We start from the raw sequence: 27,938 nt of genomic DNA on the forward strand, positions 1-27,938 counted from the left end.
ATCACTACAGGCCACTTCTCCCCATTTCCTTATGAAACAAAGGGTCAGACTCTACACCAGTGACCCAATCACTGTGGCTTGTCCCTGGTAGGTCATTCCCCTCAACAAAATCCAAAACAGAGGGGATCACTCAGAGGAGTATGCTGCACTGACTGCCTAAACCCTTTCGCACTCCTGACGGTCACCTAGCTATCTGCCTTCTTGGAATGACTGCCTCTCCCCCTCTGCCTCTCAAAGGATCCAGTGTTCATCCAGCTCTAGTTCCTTGATGTGTTCTGTTCGGAGGTGCAGCCAGATGGAGTGATGAGGGAGACTTGTAGCTCTCTGATTTTGCATATCCTACCAGAAGAGCTTATCACTGTTCTGGCTGCCACTCCCACTGCTCATACTCCCTCTCTCCTCCTTCCCTCCTCCTCCTCCTCCATTCCTCCTCCCCTCCACCTCCTCCTCCTCCCCTCCCCTCCCTCCACTTACTCATCCACCCCTCCCTCCCCTCCCTCCCTCCTCCTCTTCCACCACCACCCCTCCCTCCCCTCCTCCTCTCCCTCCACCTCCTTCTCCCCTCCCTCCACCCTCACCCACCCCTCACCTCCTTCCCTTTCTCCTCCCCTTCTTCTTCCTCTTTCTCCTCCACCCCCTCGTCCTCCCCCTCCCACTCCAAACTCAATTCAAGTTATTTGTCCAGACTGATGAGTGCTGGTCCACACCACCACCACACAGCCTTACAACCAGATGTCATTACTTTATTGCCCTTTGCCTTTCTAATCACCATTCTCTTCCTTGCCCTTCTTCCTCTTTCTAATCACTATTCCCTTCCTTGCCCTTCTTCCTCTTTCTAATCACCGTTCCCTTCCTTGCCCTTCTTCCTCTTTCTAATCACCGTTCTCTTCCTTGCCCTTCTTCCTCTTTCTAATTATTGTTCTCTTACTTGCCCTTCTTCCTCTTTCTAATCACCATTCCCTTCCTTGCCCTTCTTCCTCTTTCTAATCACCTTTCTCTTCCTTGCCCTTCTTCCTCTTTCTCCTCTTACCCCGTCTGTGTTTTTCAACAGCTGTGAGATTTCGCGCCTGCCCCCACTTGGAAGTCAGGGATGTGACTGCAGAACCAGATCAAGCCCTTCATTACAAACACATGCGCCACCACCATGAATAACCGGGTGGTCCTACTTAAACATAACCTGTGCCTTCTGATAACTGGATGAACTGTATTTTAATGAGACCGTGTAAGAGTAACTGAAGTAAAAACACAATGCTGGAGAAACTCAGCAAGTCAAACAGTGTAGCAAAAACACACAGAAATGCTGGAGAAACTAAGCTGGTCTCACACCGTCCATAGGAGATAAAGGTGTATTACCAATGTATTAAATATATATTAAATGAATGGCCACCCATTTATATTCCCCATCCCACTCCCATCCTGATATGCCTCTCCATGCTCTCATGCACAGTCAAACCAAGACCACCCATAAATTGGAAGAGCAACCTCTAATTATCTGAAAGCAACACTCTCCAACTGGATGGCATTACTATCAACTTCTCTGGTTTCTGCTCTCCTACTTCCCTTTCTTCATCTCTTCCCCATCCCTTTGTCTTCTTTCCTCTAAATCTCCACCCCCTTCTCCATTCACAGAGCCATCCACCCTCCCCTTGTTGGCTGGAGTGCCCTCCCTCCCTTATTCACCTATTACTTCCTGCCTGTGAGACTGTGCTCCTCCCCTGCCCCTTCCCTCCCCCATTTTGTTTGGGCAGCTGCCAACATTTTATTCATACCTTGATGAAGGGCTCAGGCCCAAAACGTTGATTATGTATCTTTATCTTTGCTATATAAAGTACACTGTTTGACCTGCTGAGTTTCTCTAGCAGTGGGTTTATACTGGTTAAGAGTTTGCTATTCACCAGGCCTGTCAATGTCAGATTAATCTAACAAAACATTCAATGACATTTCATAGTGTTGTTTCCAAACACAATTTGACACAGCCTCATTAAGACCGATGCCCATGTGTTTGGGCAAAGAGGTCATTTTTAGGAACACTCTATAGGAGTGTTTATGAAGCAAGCTCTCTGCATCTGGGGCCTCAGCCACAGCTTTTGTAAAATACATCCCCTGAGAATGAGATTGGCATCCTTAGCTGGATGCCTGCAAGATTCACGCTGAATACACCAGAGTTCAAAGACCAGCACACCGACACAGGGGAAAACATACTCCTGCTCACACTAAACCTCATCAGGTCTGCAGCAGTCAAGAACACCTTCCAGAAACACACTACAGATCAGTGCACACTGATTACGGATGAATGATCTCCTCCCGTAGCATGCAAATAATAAGAGGAACATCTGCATATTGCTTCTAAATAGAGCAGCGTGAAGTAGGCAATTCAGCAAGGACACATGACTGGGTCAACTGATTTCCTATTTACCAGTGAAAGCCACGGAAACAGGCAGGGTACGTAGTAACAGCCGACCATTTCTAGAGAGGGGGGAGAGAAATGTTAAGTGGCTGAAGAAATTGGAAAATCTCTGAAATGAAGCAGAGACTGTTCTCTTTCCTCTTTCTGTTCCAAGCACTTTTTAAGACCGATTCTCCCAATCGTTACTGTCTATAAGGAAAAGTAGTTGGTCAGGTTTTAAATTCTCAAGTTCATATTGTATTGAACATACAATGCTAGAGATTGTTTTGCCAGCAAACTAATGGGCATCTCATACATAGCACAGCAAGTAAGACAATGTAGAAAAGGTCAAAAGTGTGGGGTTACAGAGAATGATCAGTTGGTACAGAGTAAAGGCCACATAATTTAACTATTTTGAGGTTCATTCAAGAATCTGATAACGATGGAAAAGAAACTGTCCTTGAATCTGATGCTACATGATCTGACACTTCTAAGTCTTCTTCCTGACAGGAGTGGGGATGGGGTGGGGGGGGTGGGGGGTGGGTAGTGGTAGTGAAAAGTGTGGTTGGGGTGGGATGAATTTTGTAATATGTTGTCTGCTTTAATACGAGGCAGCAGGAGTTAAAGTTGGAGTCCATGGAAGGGAGGGAGATGTGTGTGTGATGGACATGGCCACAATCCTCAGCAGTTTATTTGCAATCTTGAGCAAAGTGGTTCCCATAGCATGTAGTGATAAACCCTGACAGGTCGCTGTCAATGGTGCACCTTTAGTTGTTAAGGGATATTGGTGATGTGCCAAATTTCAAGCTTTATTTTCAAGCCCATGTTACAGCTACACAACCTTGCAAGATTTCAGCCTTTTCCTTCATTTCACTGTCAGTGGCCTTGTCTTTAGCTGCCTGGAACCTAAACTCCGGAATTAGTTTCCTAAATCTTTCCATTTCCATGGACCCCCCTCTCCAGCAGAACAGAGGAGAAGGCCACCAGCTCATTCAGTCTGCACCAGCTCTTTCGTAGAGCAATCTAGTTGGCCACAATCAATGTCTGAGTGGAAAGTTTGCTATATAAGCAATATGTTGTTGATGTTTCTGGCAAGTCCCTTCATCCTGATGAGGGAAACAGACATAGCCAGAAACATCATTTGTTCTGTCCTTCCATCCACTGCAGACATCCACGTGCCTCAAGAAGGCAGCCAACATTATAAATGACCCCATTACCCTGGTCACAATCTCATCTCACTGCTACCTTCGGGTAAAAGGTACAGAAGCCTAAAAAGAAGCATCTTCAGGTTTATCACAAAAAATGCTGGGGAAATTCAGCAGGTCTCTCAGCATACATAGGACATAAAGATATATAACATATATATTTGTGTAATAGTTGAGTTTTGGGGACCAACTTATCAGGTCAAATTTTGGGAGTCAACTTTTACACGGATACTATTTTTGACCACAGAACATACTGGCATCGTTCAAGACTTTGGGAGCCTGGATGGCCAGGACCAGGTGGAGAGTCTGCGTTTGGGGCATCAGGAACTTGGAGCTCAGATGTGCAGACATGGTGAGGATTCGTGGTCTAGGCGTCAGGAGAGGGCTGAGCAGTCAGGGAGAGGATCCATGGTCAGGGCGTTGAGAGCTCTCGTGGGCAGGCAGCTGGGATGAGGATCTGTGTCGGGGTGTCAGGAGCTCTGGTGGACAGGCAGCCAGGGCAACGATACATAGTTAGGACATCAGGAGCAGAAATGGGTGGACATCTGGAGACAGTGTTGTGAGCTCCAGTGGGTGGGCAACTGGGGCGACAATCCACAGTCAGGGCATCGGGAGGATTGGTAGGCGGGCAGCCAGAGCAATAATCCGTGGTCAGGGTGTTGGGCGCTCAGATGAGTGGGGAGCCAGGGTGAGGATCTGGGCTCAAAGCATTGTATGCTCTGGTGGGCAGACGGCCAAGGCGAGGATCCATGGTTGGGGCATCAGAAGTTCTAGTGGGCGGGCAGCTGGGGCGAGGATCCGCAGTCAGGGCATCGGGAGCTCAGATGGATGGGCAGCCGGGACAAAGATCTAGGCTTAAAGTGTTGGGAGCACCAGTGGACAGGTAGCCGGGGTAAGGATCCATGCTCCAGGCATCGGGAGCTCGGATGGGCGGGTGTCCGGGGTGAGGATCCACGGTCATGTTGTCGGGAGCTCTGGTGGTGAGGATCTAGGCTCAGAGTGTTGGGAGCTCCGTGGACGGGTGGCCAGGGCAAGAATCTGTAGTCGGGGGCATTGGGAGCTCATATGGTCGGCTAGTCGGGGGCCAAAAATATGGAGGTCAACTTTTACATGGAAAATGCGCAATTTTTGGGCCAAAAAAGGGGGGGGGTGGTCAACTTTACATGGGATTGACTATTTACAGAATGGTTACCATATAGTACACCAGTTTTTACGGTAACCATTGTTTCAGGCCTGAGCCCTTCTTCAAGGACACTGTGAGATCAGCTCGGCTCCTCCAGCATTTTTACTACGATCACAACAACTGCAGACTTTCATGTTTCACACCTTCAGGTTCAAGAACAGTTTCTTTCCAACAGCTATCAGACTCTTGAACCTTCACTTGGTGCTCTAATCATAGACTGCGCCGACAACACCAAACGACTGTCTCCATTACTGCGTCACTTTTTTGGTGCTAGGATTACTGTGAATAATTATTCTCTTTCTTCCCATCTTATTTTATGCACTTATTGTTCCTGTAATTTAATTCAATTAGTTTACTGTGTATAGTTTTTCTTTACAAGGATGAGAGGTGACTTAACAGAGGTCTACAAGATTATGAGTGACATAGACAGGATGGACAGCCAGTACCTTTTACCCAGAACAACAGTAGCAAACTCTAGAGGACATCTCTTTAAGGTGAATGGAAGAAAATTTAGGGGATTTATCAGGGCAAGTTTCTTTTTACACAGAGAGTTGAGTCTGGAATGTTTTGCCAGGGGTGGTGGTGAAGGCTGGTACAATAAGGACGTTTAAAAGACTTTTAAGAAGGCATATGGAGGCAAGTAAAATAGGGAATTACGAGTGCGAGATGGGGAAGGTTTATTGGATCTAAACCTTTCCTACATCAGCCAGCACATCATGGGCCAAAGGGCTTGTACTCCGCTGTAACATTCTATGTTCTAAGTAGCTATTTGACTGCAGCAAGTAAGAATTTTGGTGGGTATGTATGTATACAATATGTATGACCATTAGCCCTTCCTGAGGAGTGCATAGGCCAGTGGTGGGCGCAGAGGCAGCAAGAGTGGCCATGCAGGATCAAAAGTGAACAACAGCAGTCTCCAGGAAAGGTCTGTCAGGATAGTCAAGTTCATTTAGCATCAGGCCCAGCCAGGGACATATGTGTTTGGGAGGGCAGTAAATATGGAACAGGGACTGGGAGGCTACCGTTGCCCTCCTGTCATGATGAGCTGTGGGACTGTTCACATCCAGAGAGAACAGTAAGGCTTCAGGTTCACGTTTGTCTTTAAGATCTGCTATGACAGTGCAGCACTCCTTTGGCACTGCCACTGAAGCATGTTTCCAGGTGTTTGTCCTCAAGTCCTAGTGAAGGATTCAAACCCAGAGCCTTCTGAACCAGAGGCCACAATGGTGGCCTGCTGAAGGGTTAGAGCTAACTAACGGGATTAATTAAGTCATATCACCTGGTAGAAGGAATAGCTTCAGCTCAACATTGAAAAAAAGACCCATCCAACTTACCTCCCATAATAATAAGGTCAGATGCATCAAGCTGGGGAGGCATGTTTGACATAGTGGTTAGTGCAATGCTGTTACAGTACCAGTGACCCGGGTTTGAATCCAGCACTCTCTGTAAGGGGTTAGTAAATTCTCCCTGTGTCTGCGTGATTTTCCTCTGGGTGCTCCGATTTCTCTCACCCTTCTAAACAATTGGGGGTTGTAGGATATTTAGGCGGCAGGGGCTCGTGTGCTGGAAGGGCCTGTTACCATGCAACTAAATTATATTTTTTTAATTCAAAAATTTAAAAAAGTACATGCTTCCACCCATAAAATGCATAACACTGGAGCAGGAGGGGCAAGCAGGAATTTAAATGTGCTGTATTTATTGTGTGCAGCCAGGCATGGATGTGTCCATGACCTTATGAAATGTGGACAATTGCACAACCTCACTTCGTAAATTTTTAATCATTGTACATTTGGGGAGGAGGGGTCCATTGATCCCCCTACTTGTCCAAGCCTCAAAGGAGTAGATAGAAACTAAAATTTTTCTGCACATCTCAAGATGAGGGCAGTACACAGATTTCTCCAAACATTTTCATCAATCTTTCTATCTAAATCCGATTCCCATTTCATTCTTGATTTATGAACATCTGGTTGAGGTATTTTGTTTTGTAACAACTTATGCATTTCAGAAATATATATATTTTTAATCGTCCTTAGTAAGTAATAATTCTAAAGAAGATTGTCGAAGTAATTTTAAATCATGACCCAATTTTTCAAATAAAAGGTTTTTAACCTGATAATAGCAAAAAAAGGTATTCGAAGGGATTTGAAATTTGTCTTTCATATAATTAAAAGACAAAAATTTCCCTGCTTCAAAACAGTCTTCAATTTTAAAATTCCCATTTGGTTCCAAACTTTCAAGAGCTGATTATCCACAGTAAAAAGGAAAAGTTTTTTCTGATATAAAGGTGTTTTCATTGAGGTCTTCCCTTTCCCACCTATCTGATAATCAATTTTATTCCATACTTTAAAATTGGTGGGTCTACACCAATTAGTAATTTTGAATTCCATTTATAGATAAATTCCATCAAAGATTTTTCATCAATTTTGTCCAATTCTATTTTAGCCCAAACAGGAGATTTAGTTGTATCAAACATTGCATTAATAAATTTCAGTTGTCCCGCTTTATAATAATTCTGAATTTACATTTTGACCCATTGTTGTTTTCATTAGGAGATATTAAGTTGATACCTTTAAGATTGAAATTGACTATGTATCAAATTGAAATCTGGCTGTTTCTAAGAAGTGTTTAGCTATTACATAGAAATCTGACTCGGTTTTAGGTATGAAAAGATGACATAATGAAATGAAAGCCTGTATTCCTTTAGAAAATATTACATATAATTTAAGAGATAAATACAATTTCTTTGCTAAAGTTTGGAGCCCTTATTTGAAAACAATTAGTGTTAAAATTTGACCTCTTGGTCCACTCCGATAGGTCCTACCGTTCTTGCAGCCAAAAAATTTAAATATGATTGTAGTAGATGATTATTTGTAGGTGGGGAAGGGAGGAGGGAGGGTATTAGTGGGGTGGTTAGGGGGTTTGGGTTTCTTTTAATATATAAATGACTAATCACACTATGTCTTCATTAACATGTAATAACTAATGTTATATTATGTGATTTTAAATGCTATTTTAAATAAAATATTTTTTTTTAAATGAGTGCAGTAACCCAGGAGTTCATTCTGCCCCCAATAATCGAATCCTATGTGATTGCTGCAGTGTGAGAGTGGGCAAGCATTTCCTATTGATGCCCACTGTGCACATTTCATCGATTCACAGAGTGGATGATCTGATCACGCTGTTCTAATTCTTTTAAAAGGTCACCTTGTAAGTAAGAGACATTGAGAACTATGTCTTCTCCTGTGTTGAAGACAATCTTGGAATATGATGTATTGGTTTTAAGGAGTCGTGTAGAGATGCTACGAGATGCAGCTCAGTGGGGCAGCTGGTAGAGCTTCTGCCCCACAGTGCCGATAACCCGGTTTGATCCCGACTACCGGGGCTGCGTGAGGTTTGCATGTTTTCTCTCTCTTTGGCTCCATGGCTTTTTCTGAGTGCTCACCTGACTCTACCATTTATTAAGAATATTTATTTTTATATACATCTATGTATAGTTTGTCTGTATGTGTGTACAAAACAGTCAGTACAAATTGGAAACAAAGTCTCCTCCTCACTGATTATCAACACAGGCACACCTCAAGGATGTGTGTTTAGCCCACTGCTCTTTTCGTGTGGCCAGGCACAATTCCAATGCTATCTACAAGTTTGCCGATGACACCACAGTTGTCAGTAGAATCACAAACGGCAATGTGGAAGCGTACAGGAGGGAGATAGATCAGATCATTGAATGGTGTCACACCAACAACCTTGGCCTCAATGTTAGCAAAACCAAGAAGATGATTGTGGACTTTAGGAGGAAGTCAGGGGAACACGATTCAGTCCTCATCGAGGGACCAGTAGTGGAGAGGGTCAAGGACTTCAAGTTCCTGGGTGTCAACATCTCCAAGGATCTGTCCTGGAGCCTCTACTTTGATGCTATCACAAAGAAAGCTCACCTGTGTTGATGATCAATGAGGAGGAGATCATGGCCAAGGATGTCAATTTAACACATGGTGTCATGTGTCAGTCAACTCCACTGTAACACAGCCGCTGAGTCACAGACTCAGTGACAACTGAGCCACAAACAATTCCATTAGCCAGAAGGGATGAGCTGAACTGCTGGAGGATTATTGTAGGAAACATTTCAGATCTGTGTTTCCACTCAGATGTGTTACCAGTCAGGATACCTGGAGTTCTGGGAAACCGCTGTAGTGCGAGTAACCCTTTCTACTAAAATGAAAGTTATCCCATGGTAATTTGCTTTTCCAGAAAAATATTTTCCTTAATGGATCCTTAAAGGATCTCAGATTCAGTGTTGAAAGCAAATTGTTTTTTCTCTCCCATTTAGTGCAACAGGGCCAGCCATCCAGGATCGAATCCAGTGATGTTTATGAGGAGTTGACCAGGGGTGCTCCGTACACCATCTCTGCTGCCGAGGCATTGAAGTCTTCCTTTGGTGCAGGGCGAATTCGCAGGAAGACCCATGGCAATTCGTCGACCCAGTTTGGACCTTTGAGTCAGGCCATCAGGGCTGCTTTAAGGTGCCTGTGGAACCTCTCCACCAGCGTGTTGGCCTGGGAATGGTATGCCACGGTGTGGTAGAGTTGGGTTCCTAGGAGGCTGGCTAAGGCCGCCCAGAGCCCTAAGGTGAATTGTGCACCCCAGTCTGATGTCAGGTGCTCCGGGACTCTGAACCGACCACCCATGTGTTTATTAGGGCTCTGGCACAGGCCTCTGTTGCGGTTTCTGCCAGTGGGACTGCTTTTGGCCAATTTATGAGATGGTCTACCATTGTCAACAGGTACCATGCTCCCTGTGACACCGGCAAGGTCCCACAATGTTTATGTGCACATGGCTAAATCACCATCGCGCTAGCTCGAATGGCTGGGGGGGGGGGGGGGGGGGTGGTGGCCTTGACGTGTCTTTACCTTTGACGACTGGCAATGTGTGCAAGTTCTGGTCCATTGGCTGACCTGCTTGTAGAGGCCATTTCAGATGAACCTGCTTGCTACCATCTTGATGGTCATCCTGATGGCCGGGTGCACCAGATTGTGCACTGCATCGAACACTAGTTGTCTCCATGCTGCCAGAATGATGGGCTGAGGCTTACTGGTCAAAATGTTGCAAAGGAGGGTTTGTCGCCAGGGCTGATGCGGACATCCTCCAGCTTGAGTCCTGTCATTGTCGTCTTGTATTCAGGGATGTTGAGCTCCGTCTGTTGTGCCTGGGCTAGGGCCGTGTAATTGATTCCTTGGGACAGAGTCTGTATTGCCTGGACTGTCAGCCAGGACAGTGCATTGGCCACCATGTTGGTCTTCCTGGCGATATGCTTGATATCCGTGGTAAACTCGGAAATATAGGACAGGTGCCTCTGCTGACCATGGGATGGACACTTTATTGAAGATGAAGGTCAATAGCTTATGATCCATTAAGACCTTGAATTGCCTCCCCTCCAGGAAATACCGAAAATGTTAGACTGCTAAGTATAATGCCAGGAGCTCATGGGTCAAAAGCACTGTACTTGAGCTCAGGGGGCTGGAGGTGCCTGTGAAGAAAGCCAAGGGTTGCCATTGTCCCCCAATCAATAGCTCAAGTACAACCCCAACTTCTGTGTTGGATGCGACCATCTTGAGGGCATCTGTCCTCAGATGCACCAGGAGCTTGGCATTGGCCAGGGCATCTTTGGCCTTCTAGAAGGCTTCTGATGCTTCCTTATTCCTCTTAACCTCTTTTTGCTTCCCCGCCATGAGCATGATGCGGGCTGCCACCGGTATGAAGCAGTGATAGAAATTAATCATACCAGCAAACTCCTGAGCCCTTCACCTTGTGTGGCTTGGTGAAATGTCTGACAGCCTCTACTTTTTCAGGAAGAGGTGTCTCCCTGTGTCTATTGATTCTGTGGCCCAGGAAGTCTATTGTCTTTCACCTGAACTGGCATTTGGCCAGGTTGATGGTCAGACCAAACTCGCTGAGGCGGGTGCATAGCAGCCTTACGTGGGTGGTGTGTTCTTGGTGGTTGCGGGTGGCTATCAGAATGTTGTCCAAGTTAATGAACGCAAACTTTAGATCCTGGCCCACCATGTCCATCAGCCCCTGGTTTCTATGAGCCTAATTTTTAAGCCCGAAAGGCATCTTAAGGAACTCAAACAAACCAAAGGGTATGATGATGGCTGTTTTAGCAATGTCCTCTGGGTGGACTGTGATTTGGTGATAGACCCTGATGAGGTCGACTTTAGAGAATATCCATGGCCCTTTAAGTTTGCAGTGAAGTCATGTACGTGGGGCACAGGATACCTGTCTGGTGTGGTGGCCTCGATGAGGCAGTGATAGTCCCTGTGGGGCCTCCATCCTCCTGCCATCTTTGGTACCATATGCAGAGGGGATATCCAGGGACTGTTGGACCACCCTACTATTCCCAGCTCTTCCAAGATCCGGAAATCCTCTTTCGCGGGGTTGAGTTTCTCAGGGGGAGGTGGTGTGCTCTGGTGTGTGGGAGGGCCCTTAGTGAGGATTTGGTGCTGTACCCCGCATTTTCGTTCTGTTGAAGTAAACTGTGGCACCACAATGGAGGGAAATTCTGCCAGAATGCATGCAGGCTTGTTATTGTCGGCGCTGACGGAATGTAGGTGGGGGGGAGGGGGGGCCAGGAAGCTTGGCCTCCCCTAGCGAGAAGGTTTGGAAAGTCTTGACGTGCGCAAACCGCCGCACTTTGAGGTTCACCAACAAATAATGAGCCCTGAGAAATTCTGCCCCTAGGAGTGGTTGCTGCACTGCTGCCAGGGTGAACATCCATGTGAACTGGCTGTTCCCAAAGCGAAGTGGAATGGTGCAGGTACTGAAGGTTCAAATGTTGAATTGCTTGTGGCCCATTATGGGTGTCATGAGCTGAGGATGACAAGACACTGATCTCGGCCCCAGTGTTGATTAAGAGCCGTTGCCCCGATAGGGAGTCTCACATGTGGAGAAGGCTGTATTGTTGGCTGGCAGCTGCAGCCACTAGTGACGGTCAACCGTGGTGTTTCCCTGAAACAGACAGAGATGGCGGCATCGACATGTCTCCAAACCCCACCATTGGTGATAGAAATAATTCTGCTCATCAGTGGGTGGGGGGGGGGGGGGGGGGGGGAGAGGGCTGTTGCTCTGCTGGTCGGCTGTGGTGATCTAGTCGTCCATTGCACATGAGGCCTTGCGACTTGTTCTACCACGATGCTGGAGTCTCTCTTCACTCCCCAGAGGATGTCTGCTCAAGCCACGACCTTCCTGGGGTCGCTGAAGTCCTCCTCGGTGAGCAGCTGTCGCTCCAGGAAGATCTGGTCAAAGAGCAGGCAAGGCTTGTGGCCATTGGTTAACGTTAACATGTCGTTCATGAGAGCAGAAGGGCCCTGTCCCCCAAACCGTCTATGTGCAAACATCATAATCTTTTACAAATTTCTTCCACAATTAATTAAATTTAAATTTAACTTAAAAAATGTCTCCAGATACTAATGCAGGAGCAAAACCTCAATGCCACCCTCCCTTCCTGCCATATTATAATCTTTCTTCTTTGGCTTGGCTTCGCAGACAAAGATTTATGGAGGGGTAATGTCCACGTCAGCTGCAGGCTCGTTTGTGGCTGACAAGTCCGATGCGGGACAGGTAGACACAGTTGCAGCGGTTGCAAGGGGAAATTGGTTGGTTGGGGTTGGGTGTTGGGATTTTCCTCCTTTGTCTTTTGTCAGTGAGGTGGGCTCTGCGGTCTTCTTCAAAGGAGGTTGCTGCCCGCCAAACTGTGAGGCACCAAGATGCACGGTTTGAGGCGATATCAGCCCACTGGTGGTGGTCAATGTGGCAGGCACCAAGAGATTTCTTTAGGCAGTCCTTGTACCTCTTCTTTGGTGCACCTCTGTCTCGAAGGCCAGTGGAGAGCTCGCCATATAACACGATCTTGGGAAGGCAATGGTCCTCCATTCTGGAGACATGACCTACCCAGCGCAGTTGGATCTTCAGCAGCGTGGATTCGATGCTGGTGATGAAGTCGCTCCAATGAATGTTGAGGATGGAGCGGAGACAACGCTAGTGGAAGCGTTCTAGGAGCCGTAGGTGATGCCGGTAGAGGACCCATGATTCGGAGCCGAACCGGAGTGTGGTTATGACAACGGCTCTGTATACGCTAATCTTTGTGAGGTTTTTCAGTTGGTTGTTTTTCCAGACTCTTTTGTGTAGTCTTCCAAAGGTGCTATTTGCCTTGGCGAGTCTGTTGTCTATCTCGTTGTCGATCCTTACATCCGATGAAATGGTGCAGCTGAGATAGGTAAACTGGTTGACCGTTTTGAGTTTTGTGGACCTGATGGAGATGTGGGGGTGCTGGTAGTCATGGTGGGGAGCTGGCTGATGGAGGACCTCAGTTTTCTTCAGGCTGACTTCCAGGCCAAACATTTTGGCAGTTTCCACAAAACAGGATGTCAAGCGCTGAAGAGCTGGCTCTGAATGGGCAACGAAAGCGGCATCAACTTTACAAAACACCTGTTAAGCCTCACCTGGAATATTATGTGCAGAACAGGTCACCACTCAGCAGGAAGAATAAAATTGTACTGGAGAAGATATCCACAAAGATGCAAATAAGATCACCTGCAGATGCTGGGGTCCAGTGTGGTACACAAAAGTACTGGAGAAACACAGCAGGTCCTGAACATCAGCTGCCTTTTACTTACAATGGGTTTCTTCAGCCCACTTGTGCCCTATCCACCTGAATTTTGCCAGATTTGGAGGACTTAAGAGGAAAGATTGGATTGCCTGGGATCATTTATTCCAGAGCAAAGGAGGCTAAGAGTGACTTTATAGAAGTGCATAAGATTAAGAGAGGCAAGGATAGAGTAAAGAAAATAGTTTATAAAAGAGAACACATTTTTAAGTTATGAGAAAGAATATTAAATGGGAACTAATGGGACAGGATTTTTTTTTACACAGAGTGGTTGACCTGGAATGTGTTGTCAGAGTAGGTGGTGGAATCAGATATAATTACTATGTTTAGGAGGCAATTAGACAGACAGTTAAATGGGAAAAGAGGATAAATGAGATGAGTGTAGAAGGGAAAAAAGGTCAGCACAGACACCGTGGGCAGAAAGGCCTGCTTCTATGCTGCAGGATTGCATGATTATGAGTCAGTGCTGCTGGAATATTCAACTGCCTTTTTCGTGCTGCACTCTCCTGCCCTTTTCTTGCAGCTTAACTTTGAAGCATCCATCCTCTTTGTTACAAAGAACCCCATCCTGGCTTAACCCCTCCCTTTCACTGTAACTCGATTAATTTTGCAAGCAAGGCAGCACTTCTAACACTGAAGAATCGACAGGGTCTGCTGAGCTTCATGGTTCAAATCCGAGTTTAACATTTGCTCTGACAGTGTAACCCACCTTAAATATTCAGATCTCTGGAGAAGCGTTTTAACCCACAGCGTTCTGAGTCTGAGGCAAGTATAGTGCCCACTGTGCAACAGCTGACACCTAGTGCAACAACATGGTGTAACACCAGCATTAGAAAATTCTAAAGCTAGACAATAAACGATTGTAGATGTCAATTATTGTTACAAATTACTTTGAATTTGCCATTGTCTGGTGAATTTTCCATTGCTGTCCCTGTGTTAGTGCTAACAAAAACCCTTTAGTCCCAAACGTAATTAAAAAGGGTTGTTAGTGCATTACACTATTCTCTGTGTTAAAAAAATCGTCTACCAAAACTTTCCTCTCCTCGCTTTGTACAGATGCCCTCTGGTGTTTGCTAGTCTCCCCTAGGAAAAAGGTGCTGGCTGTCCATCCTATCTATGCCTCTCATAATTTTGTAGACCTCAATAAAGTCACACCTCATCTTTCTTCACTCCAAAGAGAAAAGTCCCAGCTCCACTTAATCTTGCCTCATAAGGACATCTCCTCTGCACCTTCTCCATGGCTTCCATATTCTTCTTGCAATGAGGCGACCAGAAATAAACACAAGGAAGAAGGGCTCACACCTGAAGGAAGTTTACAAGCTTAGGAATTTGGAAGTTTTTGAATGCTGAGCTACTAATAGAGATATTTATGAGCCATTAATGGAGATAGAAGCAGGACTAGAGATGCACGAGAGCTATGTTTCTACACTCAAATACATTTTCAGGATTTGAACCTGCGGCCTTTTGATACAGTCCCATCAGACTTAGTTTGGAACCAGATGATTTGAGGGCCTACCTGATATAATCCATGGTCCAGCAGCACGATTTCAACCTTATTGGTTTGAGGGGATTTTCTCACCAACACGTTGCCTGGGTGTGGATCACAATGTACAAATCCATTCACAAAGATCATCTCGCTGTAAAGCTTCCCCAGATTTTGACAGATCTGCAAATGTAAGGAACAAAGAATGAAATACCCTACTGTTTTTATTTCTGTTGTATCTCAGCACCTTCCTTGTATGAAATGATCATTGTGTCAATGAGTATTGTACAGAATAAGATGATAGGTAATAATTGAAAATGTTGGAACTATTCTGGGGGTCAGCCAGAAGCTGTGGAGAAAGAAACAGAGTTAACATTTGGTCGAAACCCCTTTCTTTCACATTTCAAAAAATTATTCAATCAAATTAGTCAGACAGATCATCTTTAATCAATCCCTCCCTTTCCAAGTTCAGATGAACAAGTTAACAGCATTGCCCTGAATTCTGACCACCAAACCCCTTTGACAATCAAACATTTATTTCTATGACTGGTGTTATAACTAAAATAATTAATACAGGCGTGCTGACTGGAAAACATCCAGTCAGCCATTTGTTATGTCCCTGTGATTTTTCTTCGAGGGCTCTGTCTACTATTCCTCGAGTCTCCTGCGCAATCCCACAGGGATTTGAAAATAATAACAAGTTTGCAGAGCAAGCCTCTTTGGAACAGCAGCATTTTGTTGACATTGGCATTATCACTGATGTCATCTCAAAGCACGATGTCAGCAGAAATGATAATTAAAAGGCAGCGCTCCAATTGTACAACGATCCAACCACTCCCCCCACCCAAACTCCAGGCAATGTCACGACAGAGGATCAGAATCTACTGTGTTCACAATCATCACATTCCACTCTTGGGCCAAATCCTCAGTTAAACACTGACCTCAGCTCCATAAAGCTCAGAGATAGAGTCAGGGGAAGGTGAGGATCAGGGGAATTCCATTGATTCAGAACATCTAGGAAATGTGGATTCTTCACTGGCAGGGATAAAAAAGGTGCAAAGCTTACCGGCCTACTGGGCCTATCTAATAAGCAGATCCAGCTTTCATGATGGGGTCTAATTATGATGAATCTTTGATGAAATTAATATGTACAAAGGAGTACAGAATGGGAATAATAGGTCGAACATTCCTGGGTTTATTAAGGACACTATGGCAATCAGGTCAGTAGTGTGGATGTCCATGTCGGGTCAACTCTCAGGTCCAAGGCCATTTTGTACATGACCACCCTACTAATATTGATCCAAGAATTCTGTGCCTGTTTCTGAGTGTCGTTGGCATCTTCAGTGCACCAACTTTCTTCCAATCCTTCAGCAGCCTGGTCAATGGTCATTGGGAGTGGCCATCCCTCTCCAACATGAGATGAAAATGTCCAGACCCCCTATGCAGGCATGTCTCCAATTTGTTGAAAGGTTAATCACATTCAGGCCTTAGTTGATAATAGTGGAAAATTTCCTTCAAAGAATAATTGGGAATCAGATGGGGTTTTAAATTCCATTAATTATGGGCACCAATAATTATACTTGATACAGTGAAAAGAGTTCCTCTGTGAGCAGGTTAACTCTAACATGCATACAGCCATATTAAATAGAAGGACTAAAGCATAATTATAAAGTTTTGAGTTCCAATAAAAAGATCAATTAGTACCATGCAATGGCAGTACAATAGTACATTCTGGAGCTCGATGGCTGCATTAATGTCCATTTGCTACCTGAAATTAAAGCCCATAATTTCCAAGATGAGGTCCAAATGCATACCATATATACTCATATACGTTGAATTTTGTGGACCAAATTTTAGGGTAAAATTTAAGGGGGTCAACTACTACACATATACTACCACGGTAGTACCTGTGTTGCTCAAGGTTTAAAGAGCTCGGGCGGCCGGGACCGGGTGGCAAGTCCGCATTCAGGATGTCATGATCTTGGATGGGTGGGTGGACAGCCGGGACCTGGTGGTAAATCCGCATTTGGTGCCTCGGGAGCTTGGATAGGCAGGTGGCCGGGGCCTAGGTGAGAGTCTGCGGTCAGATCGTCAGGAACTCTGGCAGGTGGGCAGCTGGGGCCAAAAATAGGAGGGTAGACTTTTATATGCTATATATGGGAAATACCAAATATTTGGGCCAAAATAGGGAGGGTTGAATTTTACATGGTATCGATGATTAGATGAGTACGGAATTTCAGAATTTTTAGCCAAGGGCTTTAGACTAACAGTTCAATCATTTAACCACTGCATCAGATAATCCCAGCAGACACACCAACTAGTGACACGTCTGCTAAACTGATGGTCTGACTCCTCAGGACTGGCCAAAGAAAGTAACAACTTACAAGTGCAAAATTATCCATCAGAGGCGCCAGTTGGAGTGCAAGGGTGAGAGGCAGCAAGGATGGGGAGTTTAGAGAAGAAATGCCATCAGTCTAAGCAGGTGTACACAAGAGATAAGGATGTAAAAGATATGCATTCATTCCAGGACTCCTGCTCAGATCAACCTCAATCTCAGTCAGGTTTAATACCAAGATCCACCAATGTTGCTTCTTATAGGGTTACTGAGTCTTACAGCATGGAAACAACCCCCCAGGCCCCAGTTTGTCCATGCTGAACAACGTGTCCTCCTGTTTTAGTCTCACATTTGCATTAGGCCCATACCTCTCCCCATCCATGCAGTTATCCAAGCATTTCTTAACAGGAGCTAATGTACCTGCCTCTACCACTATCTAGCAGCTCATTCCATATGCCCATCACCTGAGTGAAGAACTATTCCCTCATGTTTCTTCCAAATCCCACCCCAATATTCCCACCATTTTACATTTTAAATATGAAAATTTAAATTTTACATTTTTAAGTTTTTTTTTAAATGTAGAGATACAGCATAATAACCTTTTGGCCCACAAGCCCATGCCACCTAATTACACCTGTTACAGGTTATATTATATATAAATATGTCTTTAAAAGAGATAGATTGTGGGGGTTCAGTGTAGGTCACCACAAACAGAGAAACAAAACACATCTCATTTAAAATGCAAGAGCTTTACTGAAGCTGGACATTCAGGCACAAATGATTTTTTTGCAAAGACAATGGAACTGCTTTGGAAGGAATTTCAAAAGCAGGTGCAAATGGAGAAGTCTGAGCTCAAGTGCTGATAAAGGTTTTTCAAAGACTGGGTTTTGGAGCCTTGGGGAGGTGTTCTGTTTTTTACAAGCAGAGAGAGTGAAACAAACGAAACAGGATTTCTCTTTAAGAGAGAGAGAGAGAGAGAGAGAGAGAGAGAGAGAGAGAGAGAGAGAGAGAGAGAGAGAGAGAGAGAGAGAAAATTCTGCAGTAGCTTTTAGAGGCTGCAGAATGGCAAGCTGGCCGGCTTGTTGAAAACCCCATTTTGAAGATGGATTCTGAGTTCTGAGTTCAGCCTGTTGAAAACTCTTATAGTCCTTACAAGAGGAAATGGTTGGCTAAAGTGTTTCTCCTCAAATAAGGGAATAAGAGGAACTCTGTGGTGAACTGGAAGAAGAGGTTATCATTTGGTAAACCCATGATGGGGCAAATTTCCTCAGCAAGACACTGAAGTGACTGATTGGAGGAGATCGGTTTGTGGGTGTCCAACAAGCTACAAATCTCTCTCTGAAACCAACAAGAACCTTCCTGAGCAGTAACCATTTACCTTTAAGTACTGAGCCTGGTGAAAATTCATAAATGTTAAATTCTGTACACAGTATAAGAATTGCCTGATACTGGTGAACTTGGAGGAGTGAGAAGTGAGATTGGACTGTGAATCAAAGAATTTTTCTAAACATATACACATTACATACATGTGTGCTTAGAATTAGAAGGGGGTTAAGTACGGTTAAGTTAATAGAAATAAGTTAAAGTTTGATCCTGTTTTTATGTTTAAAGAAAATTAAAAGCAACTTTTATTTAAGTAACCATTTGTCTTGGTGAATTTCTATTGCTGCTGGGTTTTGGGATCCTCTGGGCTCGTAACACACCCAATTAACTTACAACCCCAGTACGTTTTAAAGGGTGGGAGGAAACCAGAGCACCTGGAGGAAACCCACACAGACATAAGGAGAACGTACAATCTCCTAACAGACAGTGCTAATTCGAACCCTGATTGTTGGCGCTGTTACAGCGTTGTGCGAACCGCTATGCTAACCGTGCCACCCTCATTGTCTATGTTCTTCAAAATTAATAGGTCTCAATAAGATCCCCTCTTAACCTCCCACGCAATATGGAAAACAAGCCGAGATTTTCCAGTCTCTCACGATAACTTCCTTAATCCTGGCAACAACATTATAAACCTTTCAAAACTTTGTAAATCATTTCCAACTTTATAATATTCTTCCTGTAGCCAAGGAACCAAAGCACATAATATTCCAAGTATGGCCTAACTAGCATCTCGTATAACTTCAGCGCAACATTCCAACACTCGCACTCAATGCCCCGACTGAAGGCAAGTATCCCACACACCTGTGCTGCCATCGTTAAAGACCCCTTGGTACCTCTGCTCTTTAACACATTTGAGGGCACTACCATTAACAGAGTATGTCCTACCTTGGTTCAGTTCATCCAAATGCAGCATCTCACACTTCTCTGAGTTGATGTAAATTAATTTTGAACTGGTCATTTATTGATCATTTCAAGAACCTAGCTCAGACTTTATTAGTGTCATTATACACAACACATGCTCTTTGAAAGGCTAATGTTTCCTTTTTATCTCTTTAATTACTGAAGTGTAGAAGATGTCTGAATTAGGAGGGTAATTGTGTAAATCTAAATTGACTCATTTTCAGAACACTTAGTCCAAAGGGATAACCAAGACTAGAGAATCAAACTGAATAAGATGTCGTATCTTATAAGTGTTGAACCTGCAGCATTCCTCCCTTCAGAATTTTGGCTTTAAGCCCCTCTCTAGGGATCTAACTCCACCACAGTGTTCAGGGATATGGGGATCAGGACAGGGAGTTGATGTAAAGTCATATAGAGGTAGGTTAATGATGACTGCACACTGTTCAGCAACATTCACAGCTCCTCCCCAACCCAACTGCAGCAGGACCTGGACAATATCCAAAACTGGGTTTACAGGTGGCAAGTTGCAAGTAATGTTTGCATCACACAAGTGCAGGCTCAGTGTGGCTATCTATGTAAGCAGGTCAGAGACTAGGAATCCTGCAGTGTGCAACTCCCCAAATCCTGTGCACCATCTCCAAGGCTCGCATCAGAACTGTGATGGAGTATAGTCCACTTGCTTGGATGAGTGTAGCTGCACACTCCAAATACAGTCCTAAGACCCCACTTGATGGACACCCATCCAGACATCCAGACACTGCTGCACAAGAGCAGCAGTGGTGCACACAACCTCTATCAATTGGAAGGACAAGGGTGGCACCATCACCTGGAAATTGTCCTTCAAGCCACCCACCATCCTGGCTTGGAAATGTCTGGCTATTCCTTCACCCTCATCTGGATCAAAATCCCAGAACTCCCTCCATAACAGCAGCTGGGACACCCACACCTCAAATTAGGAATGGGCAAGATATTTGAGTACATGAGTAAAGACGCCTTATTTCTTGATGAGATCATACATGGAGTTATGTGTATAATTTTGATCTCTTTACCAAAAATTAGGCTTGCTGTGGAGGAAGTGCAGTGAAGATGCACCAGGTTGGCTCTTGCCATATGAAGAGTGATTTAGTGAGCCAATCCTAATTATACTGAGTTTAGAAGAATGAAAGTTGACCTCTCTCAAGCACGCAAAATCGAGTTGTCAATCGGGAAGATACAGAGAGAATGTTTTCCTAGGTTAAAGAATCTGGAAGCAAGCTCAAGTGATGGTATTTTACCTGGAGTGTCTCCCACATGTTCTACACCTTTCATGTCTCTTCACAATGCCAGACTAGAGTCAAGCTTAGCAGGGACTTTCAAGATCCAAGATTCTTTAATTGTCATGTAATAAAACAGGTGTAATCTTATCCGAAAGTTACTTTAGTCTACCATAAGGCAGACAATATGATTTGTCATCAGTACAATTTGCCTGGCACCACTTACAGTCAGAGAAAGAGAAGCAAAAGAGAATCTCCTCAGAGTCACCGATGTCCGTGGATGCACCTACAATGCTGCCGCAGCCTCTGCAGCCAACACAGACTTCAGTCCAAACCATCATCAACCGAGCTCCAGGTCCAAACCTTCGACATGATCAGAAAGTCTTCAGTGCCCTCGGCACCCTCTAACATCCTGGTTCCAATACCTGGTGCCCCTTCAGGCAGTCTTAAGCCAGTCACCAGCCATCCACAGCCTGATGTGAGTCCTTTAACCACAGTTGCCCGCAGCCTTCGTGGGTTCCTTGCCTCAAATCACCAACAGCCCGTTGCCCTGCTTCTCCTCGCTGATTCTGCCAAGCCCGTTCCCTTGGCTATGGTTTGACTAGACAGTAGGTAGGGACAGCGGGCATCTCATTACTCCATTCATGCGTGCCACTAATTAGATAACGAGGCATTAGGCTATTTTGAAAACACATAATTGGTAGAGGGTGAACTGAATTGCGTCCATGCCTGCCTGGTGCAATTGTCGTGCTTTTAACACATAATCGGTAGAGGGTGAACTGAATTGCGTCCAAGCCTGCCTGGTGCAATTTTCGTGCTTTTAACACATAATGGGTAGAGGGTGAACTGAATTACGTCCATGCCTGCCTGGTGCAATTTTCATGGTTTTAAGACATAATCGGTAGAGGGTGAACTGAATTGCATCCGTCCATGCCTGCCTGGTGCAATTTTCGTGCTTTTAACACATAATGGGTAGAGGGTGAACTGAATTGCGTCCATGCCTGCCTGGTGCAATTTTCGTGGTTTTAAGACATAATCGGTAGAGGGTGAACTGAATTGCATCCATCCATGCCTGCCTGGTGCAATTTTCGTGGTTTTAAGACATAATCGGTAGAGAGTGAACTGAATTGCATCCGTCCATGCCTGCCTGGTGCAATTTTCATGGATTTTACACATAATCGGTAGAGGGTGAACTGAATTGCGTCCATCCATGCCTGCCTGATGCAATTTTCGTGGTTTTAGCACATAATCGGTAGAGGGTGAACTGAATTGCGTCCATCCATGCCTGGTGCAATTTTCGTGCTTTTAACACATAATCGGTAGAGGGTGAACTGAATTGCGTCCATGCCTGCCTGGTGCAATTTTCATGGATTTTACACATAATCGGTAGAGGGTGAACTGAATTGCGTCATTCCATGCCTGCCTGATGCAATTTTCGTGGTTCTAAACACATAATCGGTAGAGGGTGAACTGAATTGCGTCCATGCCTGCCTGGTGCAATTTTCATGGATTTTACACATAATCGGTAGAGGGTGAACTGAATTGCGTCATTCCATGCCTGCCTGATGCAATTTTCGTGGTTCTAACACATAATCGGTAGAGGGTGAACTGAATTGCGTCCATCCATGCCTGGTGCAATTTTCGTGCTTTTAACACATAATCGGTAGAGGGTGAAATGAATTGCGTCCATGCCTGCCTGATGCAATTTTCGTGGTTCTAACACATAATCGGTAGAGGGTGAACTGAATTGCGTCCATCCATGCCTAGTGCAATTTTCGTGCTTTTAACACATAATCGGTAGAGGGCGAAATGAATTGCGTCCATGCCTGCCTGGTGCAATTTTCGTGGTTTAAACACATAATCGGTAGAGGGTGAACTGAATTGCGTCCATGCCTGCCTGGTGCAATTTTCGTGGTTTAAACACATAATCGGTAGAGGGTGAACTGAATTGCGTCCATCCATGCCTGCCTGGTGCAATTTTCGTGCTTTTAACACATAATCGGTAGAGGGTGAACTGAATTGCGTCCGTCCATGCCTGCCTGGTGCAATTTTCGTGGTTTTAACACATAATCAGTAGAGGGTGAACTGAATTGCATCCATGCCTGCCTGGTGCAATTTTCGTGGTTTTAACACATAATCGGTTGAGGGTGAACTGAATTGCGTCCATGCCTGCCTGGTGCAAATTTTGTGGTTTTAACACATAATCGGTAGAAAGTGAACTGAATTGCGTCCATGCCTGCCTGGTGCAATTTTCATGGTTTTAACACATAATCGGTAGAGGGTGAACTGAATTACGTCCGTCCATGCCTGCCTGGTGCAATTTTCGTGGTTTTAACACATAATCGGTAGAGGGTGAACTGAATTGCATCCATGCCTGCCTGGTGCAATTTTCGTGGTTTTAACACATAATCGGTTGAGGGTGAACTGAATTGCGTCCATGCCTGCCTGGTGCAAATTTTGTGGTTTTAACACATAATCGGTAGAGGGTGAACTGAATTGCGTCCATGCCTGCCGGGTGCAATTTTCATGGTTTTAACACATAATCGGTAGAGGGTGAACTGAATTGCGTCTGTCCATGCCTGCCTGATGCAATTTTTGTGGTTTTAACACATAATCGGTAGAAGGTGAACTGAATTGCATCCATGCCTGCCTTGTGCAATTTTCGTGCTTTTAACACATAATCGGTAGAGGGTGAACTGAATTGCATGCGTCCATGCCTGCCTGGTGCAATTTTCGTGCTTTTAAGTGTCACCTGACACTAGGGGCTGTCTGGCCCAGTGTTATAGGCCATTTTGTCATTCACTAACCAGATTTTATTTACCAAGTCCTCAGTTAGCTTCCCATCCCAATTAATTAAGTGGCCCCCAGCACAGAATAGGCTAGGTAGGCAATGGCATTTACCGTCTACCGTACACTTCCCTGCGTGAACCCTAGCCACATTCCGCGGTGGGTTTGAGCCAGGTCTGGTCGTTCAACGCTACTGGGATGGAATCCACACTACCTGATCCCTAGTAACAGGAGTGTTAAAAGGGCCCAGTACTCCAACTAGGGTAGCAGCACTTCTCTGAACGTCTGCCACCGAGAATTCAGCAATCAATGCACCCAGTACTTCTCTGGGGCCAGGGCACCGCAACGCAAGCAATATCACGCAATCATCATGTATTATCTCTTGTTGCACTTTAGATCCACTGTGACAAGATCAGTGAACTCCTGCTCCCACCTCTTCTCACGTCTCCTGATCTCAGCTGTGTGGGAGAGTGACATATCTACTTGGTTAAGTAACCTTTTTAAGTATTGGTTAATATAAAATATATGTACACATATTAAAGATTGATTCTGCTGTAATTGCAATGACAAGGTCAGGCACAAATAATCCCAAGAACTAATCAACACCTGTGTGGAATATCCAGACTGCAATAAACAATCTAAGACATTAAAGAGAGGCAACAATAAACAGCAAACATACAAAGTGGGAATAAATAAAACCACAAGGCTGGAGAAACTCAACAGGTCAAACAGTGTCCTTTATATAGCCAAGATAAAGATACAGAACCAACGTTTCGGGCCTGACCCCTTCATCAAGGTATCTTAAGTTTAAGTTTATTTGTCACAAGGTACCAAGTACATTGAGAAGAGTTCTTCTGTGAACAGACTAACAGGTTATCTCTCGTATACAAATATGTGTGTAAAAAGCATTAATTTACAAAAAATAGGATTGGAACGAGAGATCAATTAAAACCAAGGAAAGGCAGCATGAGAGCACTATTACAGGGTTCATTCAGGAGCCTGAAGGCTGGAAGGAAGAAACTGTCTTTAAGCCCGTTGGAGGAACTAAGCAGGTCTTGTGGGAACTGCTAATCTCTAGGCACACAGATAAAGCAGATTCACACCATTTGGTTCAGCAAAGAAGCTTGTGTTATTTATTCCCCATTTTCAACCATTACCAAAAAGGTCCCAGCCTGCCCTTCTCCACCACACTCCCTCGCCGCCTGATTTGCTCCTTGCTCACAGTTGACAGTGACACTACACTTGCTCCCATTGTGCACACGCATGTGCACACTCAAGCATTGCCTCTGGGGTATCACCAGTGGCAAACAGTCATATGCAAAGCCCGCGTGGGCATGCGGTCATGACAACCCCACCCCCAACCCCCCTACCTCAGACTCTGAGTAATACAAGGTGGCGATTGACTGGATCAGTCCTGCCACATAACAGCCTTGTAGAATGATTGTCCGGCCTGATTTGGTATAGTACTGAAGCATTGGTAGTGGTTGATGGGATGGTCTGGGGTCTTGCAGTTTCACTGGCTTAGTAGGTGTTGTAGTCAGCTGGTTCTTGACATATGCTAGTTTTAAATGGTCAATAGATACAGTGTCAGTCTTTCCACCCAGATAGATCACAAAACCTTTGGGCAGGCAATGGATAATTTAGTAAGGGCCATTGTATACTTGCTGAAGCAGTTGGTAAATGACGTGCAAACCAAGTTGGCTGGCACTTGGTTTGCACGTCATTTGCACGGTAGATGCTTTCTGCGTGCAAAGCCTCCACTTCTGGATAGGACATCAGCCACAGGATTCAATTTCCCTCGGATGTGCCTGATGTCACTGGAGAATTTCAGGACGAAATCAAAGTGGCGGACTTCCTGTAGTGAACAGTGCTGTCTGCTTGTCCGAAAGATGGTTGTGAAGCCTTCCAACAAATGACGGAAATGCTTGACGGCAAGGTCAGTTCTTATCTGAATATTCTGTACCTCACCTGAGTGGGTGACAGCTTGGCTGAAAAAAATGCCAGACTCCAACTGCCATTAACTTGTTGCTTCAAAATGGCTCCCAAGGTGTTGACAGAGACAGGAAGACAATGGGTCTCTGATGTACAAGAATAGTGGCATCAGTGAGAGTTCTCTTCACTTTCTTGAAAGCCTGACGTGGATTTACGCTTAAACACAAAGGTTTCTTGGAAGTTGATTTTTCCGGACCTTTGAGGAAGTTGTGGAGGGCACTGAAGACTTCCCGACACATCGTTGCAGGTACAAAGGGTCTTTGGTTGCCAGTGGACATGTCACACACTATTGCCCCACCTGAGTCGCCAAAGATCTTAGTCACTCTGCACAGAGGCAAAGCAAAATACTGTTGGGCACACGAGGTGAAAGCATTCTTTGAGAAACTAAACTCTTGGGTTTCTAGAAGAGACAGATGGCTCCATTTGAGCATCTCCTATTATAATGGATTAACAGACTTGGATCGAGGAAGCACAGTTGTGTCTATGAGGGCAGAAGGAGTTGGTTACAACATCAAATCGCATCCACAGAGCAAAGTTCAAGCTAGTCAGAAAATTAGAGTGAGGAGCCCCAGAGGAAGATGCAGCTTGAGTTTGGACCTGGTAAAAGAAAACTCCTATCATGAACAATTTTTTAGCTTTTACCTATTTTTGTGATTTCCTGTCATATTTTGTCTACTTCAAGCATCCAAAACCATGAAGTGCATCATTGTGATTGAAACTCCATTTTCTGCATTCGCACTTGGTCTTCTTCCCTGATGATCTTCGTGCAGTCAGCGAAGAACATGGTGAAAGGTGTCACTAGGATATTGCGACCATCTGAGCTACCGGAATCCTTCAATGGTTGCTGACTATTGCTGGACACGGACACAAGTGGCATCAGATGCAGAGTACAACGAGATTCAGCAGCCAAACATTTTTAGGTCAGTTGAACTAACGTAATGTGCCAGCATCATGATACGATTAGATGTGCTTAATTCAATAAACGTTAATGTTTTTCCCACTTCCTATGTGATATAGAAAATCTGAAAGTATCTCTGTGTTCAGCTTGAACATCATAATCCCCAATTTTGTTTCAGGAAGGAAGCAAACCTTTTGGAAAAAATGTTGTCCAGTGTTATTAATATTCTGGTTCAAAGTTATTGACCAGGACCGACCTTCTCAACTTCTCAGAACAATGGGATTGTACTTAAACACTAAAGCAAGCAGTTCGGAAGAAGAGCTCTCCCCCATTGTCTGAATTCTGAAAACTTCTGATAAATCCTGCTTCTGTTTCAAACAGGTCTCAATCACGTCCAAGAAGAGTGTAGTAACCTGCCTTAACGACTATCGACCAGCAGCACTTACATCAACAATGATGAAGTGTTTTTGAAGGGCTGGTGATGAAGCAGATCAGCTCCTGTCTGAGCAGTGACATGGATTCATTCCAGTTCGTCTATCATGGCAGATGCCATCTCACTGGCTCTATACAAAGCCCTGGTACACCTGAACAGCAAAGATGCATTCATCAGGACGCTCTTTATTGACTGCAGTTTGGCATTTAACACCATCATCTCCTCAAAACTGATCAGCAAATTCCAAGACCAGGGAGTTAACACCCTACAATGTAATTAGATCATGGATTTTCTCTCCTCCAGACCACATCACTGAAGATTGGCAAGAACATCTCCTCCACAATCTCCATCAGTACCAGAGGTATGACTGTGTAGCTCAGTATGACAATAACACCATCTACAAATTTGCCGATGATACCACGGTAGTGGGTTGTATAAAGGAAGGGGATGAATCTGCATACAGGATGGAGATTGAAAACTTAGCTGGATGGTGCACTAACAACCTTGCACTCAATGTCACCAAAAACCAAGGAGCTGATTGTTGACTTCAGGAAAGGAAAGCCAGATGTATATAATCTGATCATTGGGGGCTCAGAGGTGGAGAGGGGGAGCAAATTTAGTTTATTGGGAATAACTATCTCGGAGGATCTTTTCTGGACCTAATACACCAATGGCATTGTGAAGAAAACAAGTCAGCACCTCTACTTCTTCAGGAGTTTGCGGAGGTTTGGTATGACACCAGAAACCTTGGCAAATTTCTATAGATGTGTGGTGGAAAGTGTGCTGACCGGCTGCATCACGGTCTGGTAAGGGAACACCGATACCCCTGAGTGCAAAGCCCTCCAAAAGGTAGTGGACACCGTCCAATACATCACAGGCAAAACCCTCCCCATTGAGTACATCTCCAGGGAATGCTAGCATCAGAGGGCAGCAGAAATCATCAAAGACCCAGAACATGCTCTGTTCTCACTGCTGCCATCAGGAAAGAGGTCTAGGTGCCACAAGCCTCGCACCACCAGTTTCAGGAACAGCTGCTACCCA

General features: G+C 44.8%; 1 protein-coding gene across 6 annotated transcripts in view; it reads right to left on the minus strand.

Annotated features, from left to right (window-relative positions):
- adck1 (aarF domain containing kinase 1) overlaps positions 1-27,938 on the minus strand; it is a 650,404-nt gene that overhangs the window by 170,051 nt on the left and 452,415 nt on the right. For all 6 annotated transcript variants that reach the window (XM_069916023.1, XM_069916021.1, XM_069916026.1 and 3 more), the window contains one exon: positions 14,950-15,099. In XM_069916023.1, coding sequence (XP_069772124.1) covers positions 14,950-15,099 — 150 coding nt within the window. The remainder of the gene's footprint in view (positions 1-14,949; positions 15,100-27,938) is intronic.

Source organism: Narcine bancroftii, chromosome 2 (genome assembly GCF_036971445.1).
Source record: "Narcine bancroftii isolate sNarBan1 chromosome 2, sNarBan1.hap1, whole genome shotgun sequence".
Taxonomy (NCBI): domain Eukaryota; kingdom Metazoa; phylum Chordata; class Chondrichthyes; order Torpediniformes; family Narcinidae; genus Narcine; species Narcine bancroftii.